General features: G+C 41.7%; 1 protein-coding gene across 1 annotated transcript in view; it reads right to left on the bottom strand.

The window, feature by feature from the left end:
* The window catches only part of SLC36A4 (solute carrier family 36 member 4), a 224511-nt gene that overhangs the window by 126189 nt on the left and 71331 nt on the right, over nucleotides 1–26991 (bottom strand). The window contains exons 9-10 of the mRNA XM_074956598.1: nucleotides 26148–26317; nucleotides 3118–3287 (exon numbers count right to left, since the gene is read on the bottom strand). Of these exons, the coding sequence (XP_074812699.1) occupies nucleotides 3118–3287; nucleotides 26148–26317 (340 nt within the window). The remainder of the gene's footprint in view (nucleotides 1–3117; nucleotides 3288–26147; nucleotides 26318–26991) is intronic.

Consider the following 26991-nt stretch of genomic DNA (forward strand, 5'->3'; position numbering starts at 1 on the left):
AACAAGATATTTAGTCTCAACAAAAACAGCCCTAAAACTCTGCAAAACCATAGTTCCATACAGCGAGCCAAGATGTTAAAAAACAACAACATGTAAATGTACCATGCCCCCTTCATCAGTGGCTTCTCCCTGCTCCCCCCTTACCTATCATCCAACTGATCCCCTATATAGGCCACTACTCCATTACCCCTCCAGTTCTCCCAAAGTCTCCCACCTCTGGACTCTTCCCATTTGGTGACGACAGGCCCTTCATTTTCCTTCCCACAGTGGCTCCCATTCCAGCTTCTTCAGCTGCTGCCCCCTTTCCCTTTTTCATCCCCTTTCTGGAAGCTGTTGCCCACTTTCTCCTTTCCCAGCTACTGAGTACCTAGTGGCATGAATTAGAGATAATGTAATAAAATTAAGGCAATAAAAACTGAGGCTAAATATCAAAGAAAGTTTTTGGACAGCAGGATGGATTAGACAATGGAGTCAGCTCCACAGGGAAGTGATGAAGAGACATGCAACATTTAAAATCAGTTTGCCACTGGCTTTTCTGGTCAGAGGCGCCCTAGAATGCATTGTGTATTTCTGGACTAGGAAGTCCCAAAACGTACTATGTTCAAAGAGTGGTCAATGCCCATCAGACACTTCAGATTTAAGAAACAATTATGGTATCAGCACCAGGAAAGGGAGTAGAATGGGATGCGAGAATGTCACAGCATGACGGGAAGTAAGGGACCTCTTGGGGTTGAAAGAAATGAAGTTGGGACTGCAGCTAGGCCTATTGAAGCTCATGGAAAGAAATTCCACAGCAATGTGAACCTTGGAAAAGTTTGAGTGAGTTCAGTCAACATGGGAACAACCCAACTAGTCAATCACTGACCTTAAACCTAACGGAGTCACAATGCATGACCAACTTTGCCGAGAAAATAACAAACACTGCACAGTGCTACTGGAGATTTGCACTCCCACTAAATTGTTCAAAGGAAACCCTTCAGATTTTGTTCTTTTATCTTATGCAAAGGTGAGGATTCTGTACCCGGAATACTATTTTCTGTTTTCGGTGTGCCAATAGCAAGTTAGGTGATATTAAACAAAACCAAAGGGCAATTTCCTCTCTTGCTTATTCAAATTATTTCCTTACCATCTGATATTGAGAGCCACCATTTGTTTTATTGGACTTGATTACAAAGAGTAATCATTTGTGTAACACTCTATACTAAAACCTGCCTGCATGTTGTATTTCCCATATACATTGTACATGAATTAGCCCATTCTCAATGACACAGGTACTAGACTCCACTTAACAACTTTTATGCATTTTAACTATACCTAGTGTAGTAGGAAGAGAGCCTGAGACATAAGCCCTTTCGTACATGTTTTGATCAAACCAACATGTACAAAATAATGGGTGATAACTAGCGACGTCAGGAGGCAGTAACTAACTATGTCATAGGGGCAGTACTAACTAGTTTGTATCAGGGTATAAATACATATGTCAGAGGGAGTATCTTTGTCTGGGCTAGGAAGGAATGGAAAGTCCCGCCGTTCACTGAGTTGGTCCATTGTTATGGGCGTAGATGTATTAGCCATCCGGTATAGTCTGCTGGATACTAGTACCGTGCTTCGTTGACAATAAACCTGGCTAGGTGCTTTTGTCCCTTAATGTATTTTGTGGTCATTGGGCTGTTCGCTCAAGGTCTGTCATGCCAGCTGTCTGTGCAGAGATGGGGCGGCATGCAAAGGAAACACACACACGCAACCAAACATCTATCTACATCTAACCACACCTGGTCCAAAAATGATTTTCCCCCCATGAAAAATTTTGATTTTTTTTTTTTGGTAGAAAAAATATCTGAATTTTTGGTTTTCAGCAACTGAAAAGTGCCAAACATTCAGTTTTTGATTCTGACCAAAAAAAATAAACCGAATTCATGAAAAAACATAAGAATGGCCATACTGGATCAGACCAACGGTCCATCTAGCCAAGAATCCTGTCTTTCAACAGGGGCTAGTGCTAGATGCTTTAGAGAGACTGAACAGAACAGAGCAATTATCGCGTGATCTATCCATTACAGTCCAGTTCCAGCTTTGCAGCAGAGGTTTAGGGACACCAGAGCATGGGGTTGTGTCCCTGACAATCTTGGCTAATAGCTATTGATGGACCTATCCTCCATGAACTTATCTAATTCTTTTTTGAACCCAGTTATACCTTTGGCCTCCACAACACCCTATGACAATGAGTTCCACAGGTTGACCATGCATTTTGAAGGAAAATTTTCACTCTCTCTTCATTTTAACCCTTCCAGGCTATTTGCCATCTTCGGTGATGAATGTGGAAGGAGGAAATAGATTTTGCTAGACCCCCTTCATTGTCTTCACAACACCAGTTAGCTGGGCAGTCCCTCCCCCCCCAGTATACAGGAACATTGATGGAAGCACCAATGCACTAGTGACTCCTACATATGGCATTTGAAGTGGAGAGGACGGAATGGAGTCTCAGATTTCAACTTTCAGAGGATGAGGGCAGGGCTGGCCAGTTAGAGAACTCTCTCTAGGCATTTCGCCCACTCAGGTGCAAAATAGCACTCCTTGGGCTGGTAGTGCTCTTGGCCAAGCTGCACAGGTTCTGCTAGGTATGTGTCTACAGAGCAGCAGGGTCAAGACTTGGTCCTCAGGATTTGGCAAGGTAGATGAATGATTTCTCTATGCAGAGCATCTACTGTTAAGTCACACACAAAAGAAGTGCACATAGGACAGCATGGATTTTGTTTAACTCTTTCATTAAATTACAGACAAAATCTTTCATTGTAAGAAAACTGTTTCAAGTGTCTTCTGGTAGAACTAGCAGATTCACTGGCAAAAAAATATTTGCCTTGTCAGATTCTTGATCAATCCTACCAACAAAATACTGTTATAATAATATGAACCAAACATTACATTGATCAAGTCACTGACTTGTTTATAGAAAAAAAACCCGCAAAATACAGAGTCACGGAATCATCATCTTAGATTTACCAATCCCTGCTCCCCCACAAAAAAAAAGTCATCTAAGGAGAAACATTCATTCTTTCAAGCAGGTCTCAAAGAAACGTAACAGTGAGTATTATTATGAAGGTTGTATGGTGTACTTACAGGTCGAGCAGACCAAGAGTGTCCTGACCATAAATTCACAGAACAGCTTCCATTTTTGCTGCACTTTCGAGGTAATTGCTGGAATGATGATCTCTGCTGGAACGTAGTACTGAATTGAATAGGTCACAAAAATCCCAAAGGAATACAGAATTTTCACGGATTGATACAACCTGTTAAAAACATTTATACAAGAGTTGTGTCAGTTGCAAATATTTTGTAAAAAGCTAGTTTTCCAGAAGAAAAGGGGGATTGTTTCACATAATGAAATACTTGGGGAAGATTGCTATATATAAATAATTTTAAACATATGGTTTGATTGGATGTTTTATTCCTCTTTGCTCACCCTCCCTATGTTGCTTTTCTTCCTAGGCTCAGATCCTCTAGAAAGGGACTATGGCCCTAATCAGCAAAGCACATAAGTACATGAGTAGCCCTATTGCCTTTAACAGGGACTAAGGCTATGTCTACACAAGAGAGTTTACAATGGCACAGCTGTACCAATGCAGCTGTGCTGCTGAAAGATCTCTCATGTAGCTTCTCTATGCTGATGGGAGAGAGCTCTCCCGTCAGCATAATTAAACCACCTCCAATGAGCATCAGTAGCACACTACCACTTACGCCGGTGAAACTTATGTCGCTCAGAGGTGTGTTTTTTCATAAGTAGTAGTATAGACAAACTCTAACTCATGTTCTCAAAGTTCAGCAATGCTTTAAGCCCCAATCCTGAAAACACGTATATACATTTGATTTTTCTCATACAAGTAGTCCCATCAGAGTCAAATACATCTTGCAATGCCAGACTTCAGTGGAGCAAAGATCTCACATGCCTGCACTCTGCATACGGGTGAACATGTTTGTACAGTGTCGAAGACAAACAGTACCTCAACACGCTACTGCAATACAAACACTTCATAATAAAAATGGGATTTGAACACATGGTCTTAAATTTTTAAGAGTGAGTAGTAATTTTGGGTGCCTAACCTGACCTTAAAAGGGCCGGATTTTCAGAAAATGTTTACTCGCCCTCTAAAAAAAATCAGCCCTTTTAAGGAGTCAAGTTGAGGCTGTAGTTTTAGAATGACTTATTTCAGACATGATGCTTACATTATTAAGCCATTCCCTGTTGGTTATCTGAGCGTTAAATGTGCTCTTATTGTTTAATGCTCTGCTTCGTTGTGCTCTTTTTGAAGCACTGTGACACACAAAGTGAGCTTTATAAATCAATAATAATAAAGACGCTAATAATGATAAGAGTGAATAACAGGAAAAAAGCTGTGTGAAAAGACAAAGGGGGTTAGTAGGTCTCTTATTTACCGTAGCAGGACATAGTGGGATACTCAAAGCACAACTAAAAGTACATCAGCATAAAGTCTTAGTGATATTCCCAGTAAGCAAACAAAAAAAGATATCTCTGTGCTACAGTCACAGTTGCTATGAAATTTCACATTATGACTGTAATGCTAGGACACAGAGCCAAAGAACCAATAACCACTAATCAAATAATACACATAATGGAATCGAACTTTTACAAAAGAATGCTGTTAAAGAGGAGCATGTTACAAGGCAGACAAATTGTCAGGGGAAAGAAGATTCAAATGTAAGCCTGGTCTACACCTTAAATTTAGGTCAACACAGCTACATCGCTCGGGATGTGAAAAATCCACATTCCGGAGCCAACTAGCTATGCCAACCTAACCCCCAGTATAGATACAGCTAGGTCAACAGAAGAAGGCTTCCGTCCACCTAGCTTGAGGATATGGTGTTCCCACACCACTAGAAAAAAACTTTCCGTCCATGTAGGCTGCGTCTGTGCCATGGGATTATCCTGTCATAGCTACAGCACTGTGACTGTGCCAGTATAGTCCCCATTGTGTAGATATAGCCACATTCTGCACATCGATAAACCTCTACATAGGGCCAGGCAGCTTTGGGCATTTCAAAACCCAATGCAAACTGCCAGACACGGTCTTCCAAATTTCTCTGAACATACCTTGTAGTATTAAAATGCTATGCCATACTGGAAAAAAGGAAAATCATGGGGGAAGCAAGATTTAGTGTGGTCTTGGACACCATGTGAATTCCTGGAAAACTGTTTAGTCACCTTGGCACTGAAAGTTTGTGCCCTAGGGAAAATGACACATCGCCACAGACATCAGGCTAGATTCACTCCTATACCAAGGCACCACTTGGCACAGAATTGTGCTGCGGCATCAGCGAGTCACGTACACTTCCCTGATTCTCACTGCCAGACCCAGAACAACTTAGAACTGCAGCCCAGCAGCTCTACGTTGTGCCACTTTTGCGGGGTCTTTGATGAGCCCTATGCCAGTGGATGACTGGCCCAAAAAAGCAGACCTCCAACAACAGGAGAGAAGAGATACAGGCACAGATGTGCCCAAAGAGAGTTCCTCTCTGATAAAGAATTCGCTGCTGAACAGCTGCATTATAGCCCCTTGTGCAACATTTAACCAGACTGAAAACCTGACCATCAGGACCTATGGGCAATGCCTAGTTAAAATACATCTCTGTTTTATTTGTAGGGGCTACTTTAGATTTTAGTGGCACACAAAAAAAAAAGAGATATACAGAAGTAATTTTCCACAATAACACCATTTATATCTTCTGTAGCAACTGGGTAATAATGATTTCTTCCACATTACTATTGTCCTACTTTACATTAGCTGGCCAAACAACGTTAAGCAGATGAAAAGAGACTAAACTGTTTTTCCACTGAATGCATCCGATGAAGTGAGCTGTAGCTCACGAAAGCTTATGCTCAAATAAATTGGTTAGTCTCTAAGGTGCCACAAAAGTACTCCTTTTCTTTTTGCAAATACAGACTAACACGGCTGCTACTCTGAAACCTGTTTTTAAAAGGGATGCTATCATCTATATATCTTGTTGAGTTAAAAGATAAATTTATTGTAGTCTTAAATTTTATGACAGAGTTCCCTAGCAAAGAAAGAGAGGAGTCTAACCAATTACAGCAATGGGTACCACTGCGAGAATCTAGCTATATTAAAGGTGAAACTTTCTACATAGAAGAAGCAGTCAATGTACAAAACAAACAAGCTAAAAAAAAACCTAGAAAAAAATTCTCTCTCTAATTCCTTTCAACTATAATATTATTAGGTGTTACTTATAACCAAAGTATAGGTAAAAAAAAATGTTAACGAGAAGTGTAATTAAGTTGACTGTGTCCTTTGAAACAATATGTGGTTCAATGGACCTTTTGTTCCACAAAATATCCTCTACATCTCCAAATACACTAGTGACTTGGAATCTTTTGACTTTACAGCAGCCGCCCTTGCAGATTAACAAAAATATACCAACAATCCTCTCTTGTTTCATAGTAAAGGAAAATATAAGAACATAACAACAGCCATACTGGGTCAGACCAATGGGCCACCTAGCCCTGGTCTACACTAGGACTTTAGGTCGAATTTAGCAGCATTAAATCGATGTAAACCTGCACCCGTCCACACGATGAAGCCCTTTTTTTTCGACTTAAAGGGCTCTTAAAATCGATTTCCTTACTCCACCCCTGACAAGTGGATTAGCGCTTAAATCGGCCTTGCCGGGTCGAATTTGGGGTACTGTGGACACAATTCGACAGTATTGGCCTCCGGGAGCTATCCCAGAGTGCTCCATTGTGACCGCTCTGGACAGCACTCTCAACTCAGATGCACTGGCCAGGTAGACAGGAAAAGAACCGTGAACTTTTGAATCTCATTTCCTCAAGAAAAAAGGCGTGAAACATGCTGCTGCTTTCACGGAGGGAGGGAGGGAACAGCGGCCTGACAATATGTACCCAGAACCACCCGCGACAATGTTTTAGCCCCATCAGGCATTGGGATCTCAACCCAGAATTCCAATGGGCAGTGGAGACTGTGGGAACTGTGGGATAGCTACCCACAGTGCAACACTCCGGAACTCGACGCTTGCCTCAGTACTGTGGAAGCACTCCGCCGAGTTAATGCACTTAATGCACTTAGAGCATTTTCTGTGGGGACACACACACTTGAATATATAAAAACGATTTCTAAAAAACCGACTTCTATAAATTCGACCTAATTTTGTAGTGTAGACATACCCCTAGACCAGTAGCCTGTTGGGCTAAATGCTTCAGAGTGAGTGAACAGAACAGGGCAATTTATTATGTGAGCCATCCCCTGGCATCCAGTCCAAGCCTCTAGCAGTCAGAGGTTTAGGAATACCCAAAGCATGGGGCTGTGTCCCTGACTGTCTTGGCTAATAGCCATTGACAGACCTAACCTCTATGAACTTATCTAATTCTTTTTTGAACCCAGTTATACTTTTGGCCTTCACACCATCCCCTGGCAACATGTCCCACAGGTTGATTGTGTGTTGTGTAAAGAAGTACTTCCTTTTGTTTGTTTTAAACCTGCTGCCTACTAATTTCATTGGGTGACCCTAATTTGTGTGTAATATGAAGGGCTAAATAACACTTCCTTATGCACTTTCTCCACACCATTCGTGATTATATAGATCTCTATCATATCCCTCCTCCCTTAGTTGCCTCTTTTCTAAGATGAACTGCCTATTTAACCTCTACTTGTATGGAAGCTGTTCTGTACCCCTAATAATTTTGTTGTCCTGCTCTGTACTTCTTCCAATTCTAATATATCTTTTTTGAGATGGGACAACCAGAACTGCACTGGACTTGTATAGTGGCATTATGATATTCTCTGTCTTATTATCTATCCCTTTCCTAATGGTTCCTAACATTCTGTTAGCTTTTTTTGACTGCCGCTGCACATTGAGTGGATGTTTTCAGACAACTATCCACGAGTCCAAGTTCTCTTTCTTGAGTGGTAACAGCTAATTTAGACCCCATCATTTTGTAGGTATAGTTGGGATTATTTTTTCCAGTGTGCATTACTTTGCATTTATTAACACTGAATTTAATCTGACATTTTGTTGCCCAATCATCCAGTTTTGTGAGATCCCTGTTACCTCTGTTTCCCTAGAAACCAACCCAGGGTTACACTTACATTGTTTTTATTAAATGCCGCTGTTGGATCAAACAGAAAAGGGATGGGGCTTATTCATGCACGCACACATTCATACCCTCATGCACCCACATACTGGCGAAGAGTTACTGGAGACAGCAGAGGAAGCCGAGAAGCCGAAGCATAGTAGATCTGGTGTGTCCGCCTGTGGTCATGGATCCGGGCCGGCGAGCAGGTCAAGAAGCAGGGGGCTTGTGTGCATGCCTTCTTTCTTTTATTGGAACTGAGCGGCTCCTGTCACATACACTGAGTTTCCCTTCTGTGTCCGTCACCGAGAAGCATTCCCAGGCCTCGTTCCTTTCATGCAAACCAGGTTCTTCTTTTCTTTACAGCACCCCATGATTGCCTTCTTAGGGCAGATTACATCAGACACACCTGGCTCCAGGCTTTATTCTGCTTGCAGTTCCTCTCCGCCAAGTCTCACATACACTACCTTGTTCACACTCCCTTATCTTCCACACACACTCCCTTGTTCACACTCTCTCTGATTGCGAGATGGGGTATTGCAAAGCTTGGAGGTTTATACAAGTGGTAACTGAAAAGGTTACAAAGCTTGCAAGAGTTAGAAAGCTTAAAAGGAACAATAACTAAAGTTACAAAGTTTGCAAAAGGTTACAGAATTTAATGATCATACTAGCAATGACTGAAAAGTTACAAACCTTACAATCGCATTCTGCTGGACTGAGCGGAGGCTTTACATAACAATCCCTTGGTAACTCTTTGCCTTGAGGGTTGTACTTAACTATCAAGTAATTTTGTATCATCTGCAAACTTTGCTATCTCACTGTTTACCCCTTTTTTCAAATAATTTATGAATATGTTAAACAGCACTGGTCCCAGTATAGATCCTTGGGGGAGCCCATTATTTACCTCTCTTCCCAGTGAATAGTATATACCAAGGAGAAACTATCACATAAAAAAAATGCACAAAATCAAGAGGAAAGTTCACTTCTGACCACATGTAAACTTTATCTCAGTTTCAGGCAGAGGTGAAAGTAAGCCGGTATGATCCAGTACGGCGTACCGGCAAGAGCCAGTACGCCATGCCGGACCGGACCGGCTTCCCCAGGCTGGCGCTTTAAAGGGCCCCAGTCTCCACACAGCAGCCGGAGCCCCGGGCCCTTTAAAGCGACGCCTGAACCCCGCTGCTGGAGCCCCTGGGGTAGCGGCAGCAGGGCTCCGGCCGCGCTTTAAAGGGCCCTGGGCTCCGGCTGCTGCGGGGAGCCCCAGGCCCTTTAAAACACACCCCCAAGCCCTTCTGACAGAGCCCCGGGGTAGCAGCGGCAGAGCTCCGGCCGCGCTTTAAAGGGCCCAGGGCTCCGGCTGCTGTGAGTCCTGGGGTAGCGGTGGCAGTGCTCCGGTGCTGATTTAAAGGGCCAGGGGCTCCAGCCGCTGTGGGGAGCCCCACACCCTTTAAAGCACCCCCACACACACCTCCAGGGCTCCCCGCAGTGGCCAGAGCCCCCGGGCCCTTTAAAGCACCCCCCAAGCCCTGCTGCCGGAGCCCCGGGGTAGCAGCAGCTGGGCTCCGGCGGTGATTTAAAGGGCCCAGAGCTCTGCTGTGGTAGCTGGAGCCCTCGGGTCTTTAAATCTTGATTTAAAGGGCCCGGGTATTTAAAGGCCCCACCTCTTCCGGTCGAGGCCACGCCCCCTGCTCAGGACTCCAGAGTACCGGTAAGTCCTTTAAGTTACTTTCACTCCTGGTCTCAGGTATTATAAAAGAAAGCCATGTGTTTCAGATTTCCAATGGAGCAGGATCTTCAAAAGTGCCTACGAGATGATTAGGAGCCCAACTTTCATTTACTTGCCAAGAGATTTGGACATCTTACTCCCTTAGGCACTTTCGAAAAAATCTCACCCTAGTTGGACAATTTGTATGTCCCCCACTTAGTCTGATGAAATTTTAGATTAATGAAATATGGTTTTACCAAATAATTTCTTGATTATGCTCTGTTCTCAATTATTTTCATGAAGCTGTTACTATAGTTGATTTCTTTTAAAAAAGGATTTCAGGGCACAATTTAAGGAGTTCTTCCCTGCATCTCCAAACTGCTGTAAGCACTGGCTGAGTAAGAAGCTCTCAAAAGTTCTAGAATTTAGGGACATTTATTGACTATAGATTTCTAATAAATCAGGAGGGTTTGTAATGAAGAATAAGATCACAAATATGTAATATATGTTTAATTAGGCACTGCAGTTTCATACATTTTATCAAGAATTAGACAAAAACAGACATTTTGCAGAATGTTAATCTGCAAAATTAGCTGAGCCTTTTTGGTACTTTGTTCAATAGCTAATTTTCAGTTCTTATTAATATAGAGCCATTTCACATATTTGATTGCTTAATATCAAATAGACCTTAGAATTTTGACTGACTGCCAAAGGAGTGGCTGTATTTAATATTTTTGAAGCCTACACAACAATCTTCCTTCTTTCTCCTGTAAATTACTCAGTACTGGTAAACATGAGAGTTGTACAAAATTAACTGAACTTGTTTAGAAATCAATTTATTGTTTCTGCACTGATTTATCTTAATTGGTACAGCTTTCTTGAGTAGACGAGACCATAAAGCAAGAAATTTACAGTAGACAAAGGTGGCTTTGAAAATCCATAGTAAGTGAAAATTAAAGTTTAATTTTATTAAGGAAGCTAATAAAAAAGAGTAAACAAAGGCTACTGTACTGCAGAATTTCTATGTACTTTGCGACGAGGACTATGTCTATGTAAGTGGTGGTAGGTACAGTGCTGTTTCTAACACAATGGAGCTCAGATCCTGATTGCTGCCACCATGTACTATAGTACTGTAGATGATCATTAATTAACAGCAACAGATATATAATATTTGTATAAAATATGTCCCTAAGCAGCCAATCTGCAGAATGCTCTAATACTAAACACTCAGGAAAAAAATCCAATAAAGCACTGAATTGTTCTTAGCTTTTCCATAATTTGTTAGTGAAGGGACCACTGTGATCTTGTAAGCTGAGCTCCTGTATAACACAGGCCATAAAACTTCCCTGAATTAATGCCTGTTAGAACTACAGCATCTCTTTTAGAAAAAACATCAATTTTTTATTTCAAAAATTTGCCAGTAATGAGGAATCCACCACAATGGTAATTTGTACCAATGGTTAATTACCCTCACTGCTAAAAATCTGCCCTCATTTTCAGTATGAATTTGTCTAGCTTCAACTGCAGCTATTGGATCTTGTTATACCTTTGTCTGTTAGAGTGAAGAGCTTTTCTTTAGTCTTCAGGGCAGAGCCTGCAGCCTCTGTGTTTGGTAAGCACCTAGCACATGGCAGGAAATACACAACCTAATTTATCATAAATTATACTCTACAAAGAGCTGATGCAAATAATCTTTTTATTGCTATTAAACATTTTTATCGCAGCAACACCTCAAGGCCACAACCAGGTTGGGTCCCATTGTGCTAGGCACTGTACACAGACATAATAAATGATAGTCCATGCCCCAAAGAACTTACAGCCTGAAAGACAAGACATACTGGGTGGATGAATCAACCAAGTGGGCCTGGAGAGACAGAGTACAAAACACATGTAATAGGACATGGACAGTGCTTAGTCAGCCTGTAGTAACTCTACAGCTGCCTACCTGTAATCAGGCTGCACTTAGAAGAGGTGACTTTTGAGGAGAGATTTGGAGGAGGAGGAGGTGGTGGCTTTATGGATTTTTCCTTGGAGCTTTTTCTACTCATAAGGAGCAGAATGAGAGAAAGTACAAAAGTGCTTGTCGGAGAAATGGGTGATCAGGGCTGGCATAATTGGTGGAGCAAAGATGGGAGTTAACTTTATGCTACCAGTCAAGGTGGGGATGAGTTGTGGAAGGCTTTGAATATAAGGACAAGAAGTTTTTTTTTAGTTTCAAAAACCATAGCTGAATTGCAGAGGCATTAACAGAACTGTTTCCATCTATAGACTGATGATTTGTGATATTCACTCAAACCATAAATCATGTATCTGTATTGCAAATATTTTACTTTGGGTGTCACCCCCAATTAGCCCTTCAGGTACAACACTGAAAAAGCCAGACAGGGCTAATGGCCCATTAGCAAAGACAACGGACTGTGAAAGAGCTTAATCTTCCTGTGGACGCTCCAGACAGCCTATGAGTAATGGCTGCCTCAGCCCTGCAGAGACATAGGTCCGAGTCACCCGGTACTGGACCCCACCCCTTGGAATGCCAGTGCTCTTCCACTGGGAGACAAAGGGTTCCCACCATACACAAGAGGCATATAAGGCAGGGGAGTGATATCATCATGGTTCTCCTCTGCCTCCCCCCCCATAGAGACACTGAAAAACACCTGGAAGCAAGAACTGAATGGGGGGGAGAAGAGTTGAGCCCAAGCTGGAAGGGTGTCTAGCTTGAAAATAATACCCAACTGCGACCCGACGTGGTAGTCACTGACGAGGCCCAGAAAAAGATCATCCTCGTCGACATCATGGTCTCCTTCGAGAACAGATCCCCGGCTTTCCGAGAAGCCCGAGCTCGGAAGCTAGAAAAATACGCTCCTCTGGCCGACACCCTGAGAGCAAAGGGCTACAAGGTGCAGATGCATGCCCTGATCGTCGGAGCCCTGGGCGCTTGGAACCCCTGTGGAATCGGTCGACGCTACGCACGGCTCATGCGGTGCCTCATGGTCTCGGACACCATCCGATGGTCCAGGGACATCTACATCGAACACATCACCGGTCACCGACAGTACCAGGAGGTGTGAGCCAGTACGATATCGTGCATCCACTATGGGAAAGGGTCTGAGAGGCTTTTTCATTGGACCATATGAACTGGAACCATAAACTCAATGAACATTAAATCCCACCAAATGAGGGTAGATCCATCTCCATTATCGTATCCGCTCATTATACTCCACACCTGAACATAGCCATTATATGGACAACATACCTCCACATCTCAATGTCTGTACTTTGACCGGTTAAACTTTTACCCCCAATCAGGGAGACTGCAGATTATGTATTCCTTACACCACCAGCTCCTAACCGAATTTCGCACCCTTGATAATCTGTACCTTATTCCCTGATAATCAGAAACCTCTATGCTTGAACTCTGTACCGTTCTCTTTTTATTTCAACATTATCTTAATAAAATTATTATACCTGAGGTCTCAAGCTAGAGACCAGTGTAGCTGCCTTTCAAGACTTTCTGTAATCTGCCTGCAACAATATCTAGGGTGAGACATTATTATTTGTAACCAATTTCTTTAGTGAAACAAGCTTAGTTTGCGTGTTTTGTTTTTTTGCTTAGTAATTTGCTTTGTTCTGTTAATGATATCGCTTTAACCACTTAAAATGCACCTTTGTAGTTAATAAACTAATTTCTTGTTTATAATATAACCCCATTTCTACAATTCATAATTGGGGGGGAGGGGAAGAGGCTGTGCATACCTTCTTCCACATTGAGGGAGGAGGCAGATTTCATAATATACCTTTGGGTCTGCACTCCAAGGGAAGTGGACACCTGAGTGCTGGGGCAAGTCCCTTAAGCTGCGTCTTCCCAGAGCTGATCTCAGTGTCTGTGTCGTTCTGCAGTTGGATGTGGCCCTGCTTGTGTGTGTGCTGGAGTAGGCTTAATAGCCTGGCTCAGCAACACAGGTAAAAAGGGTGCCCAGGCTGGCATAACAGGCGGGCTCAGCGTTATCCCAGTACATCAGGTGGGGTGGCATCCCAAGGGAGGCAACCTGTCACACAAATCTTTTTGCAGAGTGTTCATGGACAGTTTAAAATATTACCAGGAGTTACTCTTCCGATATTAAATACTCTATCCCCAAAAGAGTGACATTTAAAAGGAGAAATGCTTCAATATTTATATATAGCATCTTTCATCCAACAGGAACCCCATCCCCAGGATATACAAGCATATGTCTATAGATCTATGTGATTAGAGTTACAAAAAATATTAGACACACAAAACACATACAAGTCATTTTACCCACCACTGAAAAACCTTGCTTACTTATTTACAAAGAAACACTATGAATTCTCCAAATTGTACAATTTGCTACCATATGCAAACTTGTGTTCCTATTACTGTCACCTTTCTCTCCCTCCTTTCACTCCCCCAGACACACCGTTACTGTGTTCTCCTTTCATATGTTTCACCTCAGCCCTTTTTATACAGTAAGCTCTTTGAAACAGAGTCTATTTTCATTTAATGCACCCAGCACTGATCCTGAAAGAGGCCTCTGGGCATTAGTGCAGTATGACTAATAAACAGCAACAAAGCCTCTAGGCTGGAAAGTGGAAGCTGTGTAATGTATACTGTTGCTCTGTGCTTTGTTTAGTACAGCAAGTAGAAAATACCAATGAAACAACACTGTGACTTAAGATGAAAAGAATATCCCTGAAACTGTTATTCTTATCAAAACTGCCTGCAGTGTTGTTGTAGCCATGTTGGTCCCAGGATATGAGAGAGACAAGGTGGATGAAGTAATATCTTTTATTGGACCAGCTTCCATTGGTGAGAGGAGAGACAAAAAGCTTCTGAGTTCCACAGATCTGAGAAGAAGAGCGTGAAAGCATGTCCATTTCACCAACAGAAGTTGGCCCAGTAAAGGGTACTACCTCACCCACCTCGTCATTCCTATCCATAGCCTCTGACAGTTAATGCCAGGATGAGCATATAACGGTTTTAGGAATAGTACATAAAAGGCTAGATTGTCATTCTTAATCTGATAGTATATTTCATTCTCATGTGGTCAGACCTTAGAGCTGATGAGGATGGAGTTTAATCAAGATGAGATTTTGAAAACCAACTTTTGAACATCAGCAAATAGAGATTTTAACAGAGGAGGGACATCTAGTACATTGTGTGTCCTGATTCACCTCAGTGGACTCAAATAAAACATTGTGAATTGAATACACTGATATTTGATTATTTCTTTACTAGCAATGATCACTCTGCAGTGATATATACAGACAAATTGTGTGTTGTTCTTGGAGGAAGGAAACATTTGTTCTAAGATTAAAATACTAAAAAAATTACAGTTAGACATGGTTTCATCCTGGGCAACGTATGCTAGATCTTTATCATCTCCTGAAGACAAAAGTAAAAAAAAGTTTTACTTGCCAGAACTTTAACCAACTATTCTAAACCTCCCTTCTTGATGTATCTGATGCAAAATGTGCCAGACTTTCCTTTAACTTTTTTTTCATGCTAACAATTGCTCCATTTGCCATATGGGAGTTATGTGTGTTCACAGTTTAGAGGAGATGTAATCCACGAGACACTCCTTCTATTAAATTGTGTTTCAAACAACACTTGGACTAATAATAATCTCACAACCAGCAGATGACTCATCCATCATTCACCCCCCACCCCGAGGTAAGTGCACCCCCTGCCCCTAGCCCTGAGCCCCCTCCCACACACTCAAACTGCTCCTGCTGAGCCAGCACTGGCCGCTGCGAAAATCATGGAATCGGTGAATTCCATGACAGACTCACAGACTGTCATGGGTGTTGTACCTCAGAATGTTTTGAGCAATTCCATTCCAGATGAACAATGAGTTTCCATCTTATTGACAGTGATGGGTCCGAGGAAATATGGGCTGCTGTGTGACCTATTGGCTCCAACTATGTCCATAAATGTGACAAGTGCCACAATTACTGCACCAATGGAAGAACATTTCTCCTCTACCCAATTGATGATAGCAGAATGATACTGGTTCCATCAGCGACACCATGGAAGTGAAGAGTCGATCGCACAGTTTGTTGTTGCTCTAAGGAAGTTGTCAGATCATTGTCAGTTCAGACAAACATTAAGTGATGCCTTGCATGACCAATTTGCCTCTGGATTATTCAATAACCAGATCTGAAACAAGTTACCTGCTAAAAACGAAAAGGAGGACTTGTGGCACCTTAGAGACTAACACATTTATTTGAGCATAAGCTTTCGTGAGCTACAGCTCACTTCATTGGATGCATTCAGTGGAAAATACAGTGGGGAGATTTATATACACAGAGAACATGAAACAATGGGTGTTACCATACACACTGTAATGAGAGTGATCAGGTAAGATGAGCTATTACCAGCAGGAGAGAGGGGTGGGGGTGGAGGAAACCTTTTGTAGTGATAATCAAGGTGGGCCATTTCCAGCAATTGACAAGAACATCTAAGGAACAGTGTGGGGTGGGGGGGAATAAACATGGGGAAATAGTTTTACTTTGTGTAATGACCCATCCACTCCCAGTCTTTATTCAAGCCTAAGTTAATTGTATCCAGTTTGCAAATTAATTCCAATTCAGCAGTCTCTCATGGGAGTCTGTTTTTGACTTTTTTTTGTTGAAGAATTGCCACTTTTAGGTCTGGAATCGAGTGACCAAAGAGATTGAAGTGTTCTCTGACTGGTTTATGAACATTATAATTCTTGACGTCTGATTTGTGTCCATTTATTCTTTTACGTAGAGACTGTCCAGTTTGGCCAACGTACGTTGCAGAGGGGCATTGCTGGCACATGATGGCATATATCACATTGGTAGATGTGCAGGTGAACGAGCCTCTGATAGTGTGGCTGATGTGACTATGCCCTATGATGGTGTTCCCTGAATAGATATGTGGACACAGTTGGCAATGGGCTTTGTTGCAAGGATAGGCTCCTGGGTTAGTGGTTCTGTTGTGTGGCGTGTGATCCTTTTCTTTTTGCGGATACAGACTAACACGGCTGCTACTCTGAAACCTGTCAAAAGTTACTTACTGTATCATCGCTTACATTCAAGAAGACTGTTGAGGTAGCTATTGCCATGGAAACCACAAAGATGGATTCCCTGGAATGTAGTGTGAACTGAAAAGTTCATCTCCTGAATCAGAGAGGCAGAGGATAATGGGAATGTAAAGAATGTCTGCGTGGCCATTGTGCTCAAACTACACATGCTGAGAATGACTGCTGGGCACACCAGGTAATTTGCCAGAAGTGCCAGAAGAAAGGATACATTGCTGTGAACTGTTGCACAGCTCAGCAACCAGGAACACAAAGTAACCATCCATCCAAGAAGACACCTATGAAAACTGAACCTAAAAAAGGATGGAAGTCAGGAATTCATAGTGTGGAAAAAGAAACCACTCTCATGACACTGACCAAGATCTAGCACTGCATGTGTTAACAGACGCTGGAGTCAGAGATGGCATGTGGGTCACACCCTGGATTGAGGGAGCTCCTACAAGAATGGAGCTTGATACTGGGGCTGCTACTCACAGATTTCTGCATCTACTTATCACAAGACTTTGTCAGAAGTTCCTTTGAAAGAAACCTCCATGGTTCTGAAGACTTTTATCAGGGAAAAGTTAGTCTCAAAAGGGATACTCCAGGTGAAAGGTCAAGCAGATGGACAAGCAGTCATTTTATCCTTGTATGTGATTGAAGGAACATATCAACCATTATTTGGCAGAACTTGGTTCAAGATGCTCAAGGTGAAATGGACTGAGATCAAGGCGATCACAAAAGCACCTTGAAACCCTCAAGAAATACTGGACAAACACTCCAAAGTTTCTGAAAAAGAACTTGGACAGATGAGCAACATGTCAGTAAAACTCACTGTTAAATCTGTTAAACACGGCTACCCCTCTGATACTTGTTAAATCTGACAAGTCAGTCAAAGTATTGCAAGCCCAGAGTTGTGCCTTATGGTCTGAAGCCACTGGTAGTAGCTGATTTGGACCATTTAGCGAATACTGGAGTCTTGTCACCAGTTTCACTCAATGAGCAGGCTATCCCTATTGCACCAGTGATCAAGAAGGAGGTCTCTATCCCAATTTATGGAGATTTCAAAGTGACACTGAATCCTGCTTTATGTGCAGACCAGTATCCACTACATTGTACTGAAGATTTGTTTGATACTCTTAATGGAGGACAGTGTTTCAGTAAACTGAATTTGCTAAATTCATACCTACAAATGGAGATTGATCTGGCATCTTGCAAATATCTCACAATCAACATGGAAAAAGGTTTAATTTTGCTACAATAGGTTGCCTTTCAGTATCACATTGGCACCTGCCCAGTTCTAAAAAGCCATGAATGGGAACCTGAAGCGACTGAATGGAGTTCAATGCTATTTGGATCACATCCTAGTTACAGGAAAGGCTCATGAGGCTCAGCTTTGAAATTAGGATGTTGTCTTGCAACATTTGGAAAATCATGAACTAAGTACATTGAGGCAATGTGAATTTTTTCAGACCTTCAGTTGAATATCTTGGACATGAAATGAATGCTATGGGCTTTAAGAAATTGCAGACAAATAAGGTGATTCTTCCAGAATCACTGTCAGAAAACATATCACAGTTACATTCATTCTTGGGACTGCTTAACTACTATGGTAAATTTCTGCCTAATCTGACAACAATATTGACACATTTACATGAACAGTTACAAGCACAAAAAAAATGAAAATCTGTGTACATTTACATGAACAGTTACAAGCACAAAAAAAAATGAAAATCTGTGTACATTTAAGGAAGCAAAGAAATGGTTGACATCTGAGGTAGTTTTTATGCACTTGGATACCTTGCTACCATTAGGTGGTCACCAAATGAAATTAATAGGCAGCAGGTTTAAAACAAACAAAAGGACACAACGCACAGTCAACCTGTGGAAATCCTTGCCAGAGGATGTTGTGAAGACCAAGACTATAACAGGGTTCAAAAAAGAACTAGATAAGTTCATGGGGAATAGGTCCATCAATGGCTATTAGCCAGGATGGGCAGGGATGGTGTCCCTAGCCTCTGTTTGCCAGAAGCTGGGAATGGGCGACAGGGAGTGGATCACTTGATGAGTACCTGTTCTGTTCACTCCCTCTGGGGCATCTGGCATTGACCACTATGGGAAGACAGGATACTGGGCTAGATGGACCTTTGGTCTGACCCAGTATGGCCGTTCTTTGTTCTTATATTCATTGCAACTGCACACCATATGGAGTGGGTGCAGTTCTTTCCCATATTTTCCCTGATGGCATGGAGAAACCTATGGACTTTGCTTCATGAATCTCATTGCCCCTAAGAAGAACTACATGCAAATATAGCAAAAAGCTCTCAGCATTAACTTCAGAAATACCTATCAGTATGATAGATATTTTACTTTGCTTACGGATCAACACCTGTTAATTTCAATTTTTGGCCTGCAACATGGAATTCTGTCATTAGTGACTGTTTGTATGCAACAAGGGGGATTGCTACTCTCAGGTCATTCCTATCTATTCAACTCTGTGAAGGGGCTCAGCATTGCAATGCTTCTGGGCTGTCGCGCCCGCCATGCCTAAGCTCCCATCAACCCAAAGAAACTTTGTACAAAAAGAGTTTTATCTCAATTTGATGGATAGATTACCCATCACTAACACAAACATTAACAAAGAAACCACTAAGGAAGATGAAGGGAATGGTACTACAGGGTACAGTGTTGAATAATAAGAATCCTCAATTTACACAATTCATATCATGTCAATATGAATTATCTGTGAATCTAGGTTGCATCTTATGGGGAATGTGAGTGATCATTCTGAAATCAGGCTTGACAAAGCCCTGGCTGGGATGATTTAGTTGGCATTGGTCCTGCTCTGGGCAGGGGGTTGGACCAGATGGCCTCCAGAGGTCCCTTCCAACTCTGTTATTCTATGATTCTATGATCAATTCAATCTCATGTTTTTGAAGCCTTTTGTGAGGGTCATTTTGGCATTGTACGGATGAAGGTCAGAACCCAGAGTAATAGCCAAGCATCAACAAAGAAGTTGAAAGGAAGGTGAAGTGCTGTACTACATGTCAGCAAATTCAGCATGATCCTCTACACCTTTGGTCATGATCCCAGATTCGTTGAACACGTATTCCTGTGGATTTTGCCAGACCACTAGATTATATATTTTTGGTCATTGTTGATACCCATTTGAAAAGGCCAGAAGTTTTCAGAATGACTGCTACTACAGCTACCAAGAGCATTGGTCACCTTCGTACCTTGTTTAGCCAATTTAGTCTATCATTACAATTGATGAGTGATAATGCACCTCAGTTCTGTTCAGAAGAATTTCAGAGGTTCCTAGCTTCAAATGTAATTCAGCACATACGTTCTGTTCCATACCGTCCTGCTACAAAGAGACTAGCAGAACACTTTGTATCATAGAATCATAGAATATCAGGGTTGGAAGGGACCTCAGGAGGTCATCTAGTCCAACCCCCTGCTCAAAGCAGGACCAATCCCCAATCAAATCATCCCAGCCAGGGCTTTGTCAAGCCTGACCTTAAAAACTTCTAAGGAAGGAGATTCCACCACCTCCCTAGGTAACGCATTCCAGTGTTTCACCACCTTCCTAGTGAAAAAGATTTTCCTAATATCCAACCTAAACCTCCCCCACTGCAACTTGAGACCATTACTCCTTGTTCTGTCATCAGCTACCACTGAGAACAGTCTAGAGTCATCCTCTTTGGAACCCCCTTTCAGGTAGTTGAAAGCAGCTATCAGATCCCCCCTCATTCTTCTCTTCCGTAGACTAAACATCCCCAGTTCCCTCAGCCTCTCCTCATAACTCATGTGTTCCAGTCCCCTAATCATTTTTGTTGCCCTCCACTGGACTCTTTCCAATTTTTCCACATCCTTCTTGTAGTGTGGGGCCCAAAACTGGACACAGTACTCCAGATGAGGCCTCACCAGCGTCGAATAGAGGGGAACGATCACGTCCCTCGATCTGCTGGCAATGCCCCTACTTATACAGCCCAAAATGCCATTAGCCTTCTTGGCAACAAGGGCACACTGTTGACTCATATCCAGCTTCTCGTCCACTGTAACCCCTAGGTCCTTTTCTGCAGAACTGCTGCCGAACCATTCGGTCCCTAGTCTGTAGTGGTGCATTGGATTCTTCCGTCCTAAGTGCAGGACTCTGCACTTGTCCTTGTTGAACCTCATCAGATTTCTTTTGGCCCAATCCTCCAATTTGTCTAGGTCCCTCTGTATCCTATCCCTACCCTCCAGCGTATCTACCTCTCCTCCCAGTTTAGTGTCATCTGCAAACTTGCTGAGGGTGCAATCCACCCCATCCTCCAGATCATTTATGAAGATATTGAACAAAACCGGCCCGAGGACTGACCCTTGGGGCACTCCACTTGATACCAGCTGCCAACTAGACATGGAGCCATTGATCACTACCCGTTGAGCCCGACAATCTAGCCAGCTTTCTATCCACCCTATAGTCCATTCATCCAGCCCATACTTCTTTAACTTGCTGGCAAGAATACTATGGGAGACAGTGTCAAAAGCTTTGCTAAAGTCAAGGAACAACACGTCCACTGCTTTCCCTTCATCCACAGAACCAGTTATCTCGTCATAGAAGGCAATTAGATTAGTCAGCCATGACTTGCCCTTGGTGAATCCATGCTGACTGTTCCTGATCACTTTCCTCTCCTCTAAGTGCTTCAGAATTGTAGCGACACTTAAGCATGCCTTAAAAGCTAACAAGACTATTTTAAGTCCATTTCTTGTTTTTCTTGTCTACAGGAACACACTACATGCTACTACCGAGGAGTCACCTGCAACTCTTTTTTGAGGCGATCTGTGGGTGGTACACAGAAGTTTGGAGGGCTTTGATTCTCAGCAGTTTACACAGCTCCTCCATCAACCTGGATGAGAAGTTAGATCCTCTGTCCATTAGTATTTCCTTTGGTATCCTGACCCTCATGAAGACTTTCATGAGCTCATTTGCTATGACAGGTGTGTTAGGCATGCATAGCAGAATGGCTTCAGGGTACTGTGTGGCATAGTCTACTATCATCAGTATATAACAGAATCCTGACGCTCTCTTCTCCGAAGGTCCCACTAAATCCATCCCTACGCATTTGAATGTGACCAGAAATGCTTCAGGATCATCTCCAACACCCATTTTTGTGAGCTCGGTGAGCAGCCCTATGGGAACGGCTTCTCCTGTGGGTCTAGGCACCATGACATTGGATGCCCCCTAGGGCTGTAACAGCATCACCATCTGCTGCATCAGGCATTCTTGTTGTGGCTGGTGCTGGGTCACCAGCCCCTGAATTAGCTGTTGTTGCTGTTGGGCCTCTTGCTGTTGCTCCTGGGCCACAGTCTGTTGTAGTATCTGCCCTTGCTGCTGCTGTTGCTGGACTGCCTGCTGTTACTGATTCACCAGCATCCATTTTAACAGCTTTTCTGTATCCATGGCCTCTTTAGGGTCATTCAGGGTCCAATGATCCTTTTAGTAGAACTTTTATGTGCTCCATCTACACTGACTGAGCTAAGCTGCTCCCTTTTGAGCTCAACCTCCAGTGTGAGCATGCCCAGCAGCGGTGGCTGGACAGGGCTTTCTGGGCCCAGACTTTCTCCTTTACCCACCAGTGTGGGGCTTGTACGTCCCATCACATTTTGGCAGAGAAACAGATTTTCTAAAATCCTACACTTACAGAAGCTTGGGAACAATTCTGGTTTAACTCAGAGTTCCTTTATTGTTTTATTAACGTTAGGGGTTTAGTGTCTCCTTTGGGGAACAGTTAATAACACACAAAGATACATACAGGGGATGTTGGAGGAATTTGAGCATCCTTAAATTGCTGAACAGAAGGATTTTCACACCTTCCTTTTCTTCTTTGGGTCTCTAATTTATGTGACTGGTCTTAGCTTGGAACACATTGATATTTACCCATAACTTCATTAATGATAGATGTAATCTGTGCTTTTGCACGTGGGAGGTAGTTGATCTTGATTGGCATCTTTTATGGGAATAAATTACTCTTCTACCTTGCCCCAGGGAACACTCTTATCCAATTAGGGGTTTGAACATGTTGACTATAGCTCATCATAGTCCAATGGCCTGGCACTTTGGTCTTGGAATCACAATGAAGAGTCCAGTATAGTGTGCACATGTAATAACCTGATTCATTGCTAACCACAAAGAGATGTCTCCTGAAAACAGGATGCAAGAAGGTGTCATGTGATAAGGAGCTGATATGCAAGCTTCCACTTAGACCCCAGACATAAGTGTCTTGGTTGTTTAAATATAATTAATGGCTAGTCAGTGTTGAACATTTGCTCATTTCCACACATTCTCATGACAGTGCATGAATTAAAACACTTGGAAAGTAGTTTAAAAGGTGGGGTCAGAGTCTAGGACATCTGAGTGACTTTATCCTAATAACCTTTTGCTTACATACCTAAAAGCTCTTTCAAACATTTCTTAGCTTTACTAACTTGAGCTAACGTTAACTAGAACATTTGGCCAACTAAAGGTACTCAGGCCTACATCCAAATATGGACTATGTTACCTACACTATCTAGGATCTTTAAATACCCATATAAGCTCCATCACAGAGCATCTCACAAGTATCTGAAGATAAGAATAAAGCCAAACAGTATCTTTCTCTTTCTTCTTTGCCATGCTGAAGGAGACGTAGCTTGCTTACAAATGTATTTAAGGTGAGAGCAAGTAAAGAGTGTGGCGAGTAAGCACAGGGCCTAAATAAGCCAAATTAAAAAGATGAGCTTGGATTAAATAAATAGTTTTATTGGATATCCATCCCCAGATGTGGCAGTATCTTATGGTTCATTGGAAAGCAAAGCGTTCCAAAGTAAAGGTGTCAGGGGTTTCTTTTCCAGCTTTGAAAGCAATGTCATTATATCCTAGAGCATAAGGAACAAATTCTTTTAATTCTAGCCAACATACTTCGTTATTGTTGTTCATGCTCAGATGTCTCTTCCTTTTACAAATTCTGCTAAACTATTAGCCTCAACAATTTCTTGTGCTTTCCAGGGAATTCCAAGAGTTTACAATAGGATAAGTAGCAAGGTATAGTAATTCCTTTTGGCTGTTATCTACACCTTTTCTGTCTCATCAAGTGTATGCCCATTCATGTATTATGATTCAAAACTATTAGGAGCACCCATTTGATTTTGATTAAATGATGCATAAGCTCCCTTTCAATTAACAACCTTTTTTAGCTGAAAATTTCTTTATCACAATCATCTCCTCAAATTCCAACACTATATTATCTTTTCCATCTCTCAATGTATGTGGAACATTCTGTGACCATAATAATTTACTCAAAGGTAGATGAACAATCTTTCTATGTATCTATCCAATTCTCTTATATTCCATCCCCTTATATATAAAGGACACTATGTTTTGTTTACAAATGGATATCCAAGCAGACAGTTTTTATGAGATCCTCTGGGAATGCCACATTACATGGGTTTATATAACAAAAGGGTGCTTAAATTTATCTGCCATTCAGTTGGGCTTCAGGAGTTGACATGACTTTGAAATGAATGAGACCTCCAACAAACTTCTCTTGGTGTTATTGTTCCAGTCAATAAATAGTCATATCCCTCAGCAAAACTGACTGCTTTCATAAAGTCTTCAAAAAACGCACCAAACTAACAGACAATACTATTTTTTTATTGTTTAACATTTCATTACTTAAGAGTTTTTATTCCAACTTTTTTTGTGTGTCCATTGGAGCAGGGAGTGTGACATTTCTATAATATTACAGTGATAAGGACACCAATGGAACTTGCTCCCATGCTGCTCCTCACATTTGGGAGGAGATCCTCATTAACATCCAAAAACTAACTAATTACCATCCTTCAAAACCCTTTGCCCTTTACCTACAAAAAAAAACTTGACAGAAGTTAAGCTACTGGCATGCTGAAATCATTACCTATCATGCTGGCCAATAATGTCTCATTGTTTCCTTGTATTCCCCCATCTCTCTGTATCCATCTGTTACCTCTTGTCTTACTCTAAGATTGTAAGCTCTTTGGGGCAGGAACCGTCTTTTGGTTCTGTGTTTATACAGCACCTAGCACAATGGGCTCCTAGGCAGTACGGTAACACAAATAAAAACAATTTAGTAATTACTGTGCATGCAGATCATATCTTTGCAACAGAATGGCCAAAAACTCAGTACAGCTTATGTTCTGCAGATATGCTAGAGATACCAAAAATTTAGAAGGAGATCCTATATTCTCAGAATTTGCAGAATTTCTACACACAGAGTTCTGGCATCTCTTACTAGAAGACTGTTTAAATGTACACATAAACCATACTAAAATTCAGCTTGGAAAAGTGCAAGCTAACACATCTGAGGAAAATTAATCTAGGTCACAGATACACAATGATAAGGAAAAAACTGGAAACCGGTAATGCTGTCAGAGACTTAAAAGTGTAAACAGGAACACAGAGCATATCAGAATGGGGCCATATAATATAATTATAGTGCTTAAACTATTCTCATGATGTAAGAGAATTCATGTGAAACTTTAGTATTTTAATTTGAGGTGTAACTTGACATGGCCATGTAATTTCTGGATAAACTGTTCATCCTTAAATGGAACCCTAGGTGTCTTTAAAAAGTGAGGATCCATATGTGAAAATAAAAAAGGCGACTGAATTTTTAAATACCTAAATAGGTAGTCCACATATCCAGGGCTTAAATATTAAGTGCTGACAAGGATACATTAGAACAAATAGTAATGGTTCTTTTAAATCAGGTACATAATGCATCTCTGCATCCCAAGAGGAAAGTGGAACAGGTACCTCTTCAAAAAACTTCATTTGCATGTGCTAAAGATGTAAGTGTACGCGTAATTTAATTTTCAAGGACTGGTAACTCTGCATATGCAGACGCCTATTGACTCACATTAACAGGGGTTGCTAGAGAAGCTAGAGCAGGCTCGCAATTTTGCAGATCATCTGGTTTTGAAAGTGTAGCTCTGTAAAGTATCTCAACTTCTGCATAAACAAACATCTTAAAAATTATGCTATGCAGTCACAACTCAGACTTGTCAATCCTCCTATTCCCTTTCCCCTACTGTATTCAGCTTTCAGTGTCACCCATTTTAGATCCTGATATAAAATACCAAAAAGTTCTTGTATATGGAATGTAACCCTCCCTCCTCCTCCCCCGCCTTCCCCACCACCACAGACAACATTTAATCTTTGAAACTCCTTTAGAGTAAGAATTTTAAATCATATATGTCCACCTACCATACTTCTTGTGGCAGGTTTAAAGTTATGCTGCCTTTGATTTCATCCCCAAAGCGCAGGTATCCTAGAGTGGCTAGAGTGATATACAAGGACATAACAATTCCCATGCCAATGTTCAGTGCCTGTGTGAAACGTTGGGTTTCTTTCATTCTATTTTCCAGAGGGAGCACCTGAAGAAAAAGAAACAGTACATAACAAGAACACTGAGTCAATGATTTTCAAATGCTCCTGCACTTTATCTCTTCTCTCTAAGAATTTTTTCCTTTAAAACTATTTCTTAAGCTGTCTGGTTTTTATAATAAGTAGTACTACCGAAGGATCCAAAGCAGTTCACGTATTTGTTAAGTTGTACACACACAATGGAAGAATCACTTCAACCACGGAAAAGGAGCCATCTCTAGAAGAAAGCAACAGCTGTTTAAAGGCACAAAGCAACACCACGCTATAGTTTCGGTCAGGTATGTCCAGATGAAAATGTAGAGTGAACTGAAATAGTCAGAATGGAAGCTATTCATACTAGAATCAGGACACAACAGGTAACACACCTAATCTTATGATGACCTATTGGTTCATCCCTAAATAATTCATCACTGCTGAAACCAGATTACATAGTAAATCACCTTTCTAGGGAAGTAGGCAATAAATTCTCACAGAAAGACGAATGATGCTCTCATTTTAAAAGGAAAGTCCAATTGGTCTGCACACACAGTATTTTAGTTCATATTTAACCCATGTACCAAAGATAGTGAAGACATTCCTAGACAAGCATATTTTTGCTACATCTTGCAGAAAAGCTGTAAGAATTTATGAGAGTAAAGCTGCAAAACTTAGCAGTACTGAAGCA

Source organism: Natator depressus, chromosome 1 (genome assembly GCF_965152275.1).
Source record: "Natator depressus isolate rNatDep1 chromosome 1, rNatDep2.hap1, whole genome shotgun sequence".
Classification (NCBI taxonomy): domain Eukaryota; kingdom Metazoa; phylum Chordata; order Testudines; family Cheloniidae; genus Natator; species Natator depressus.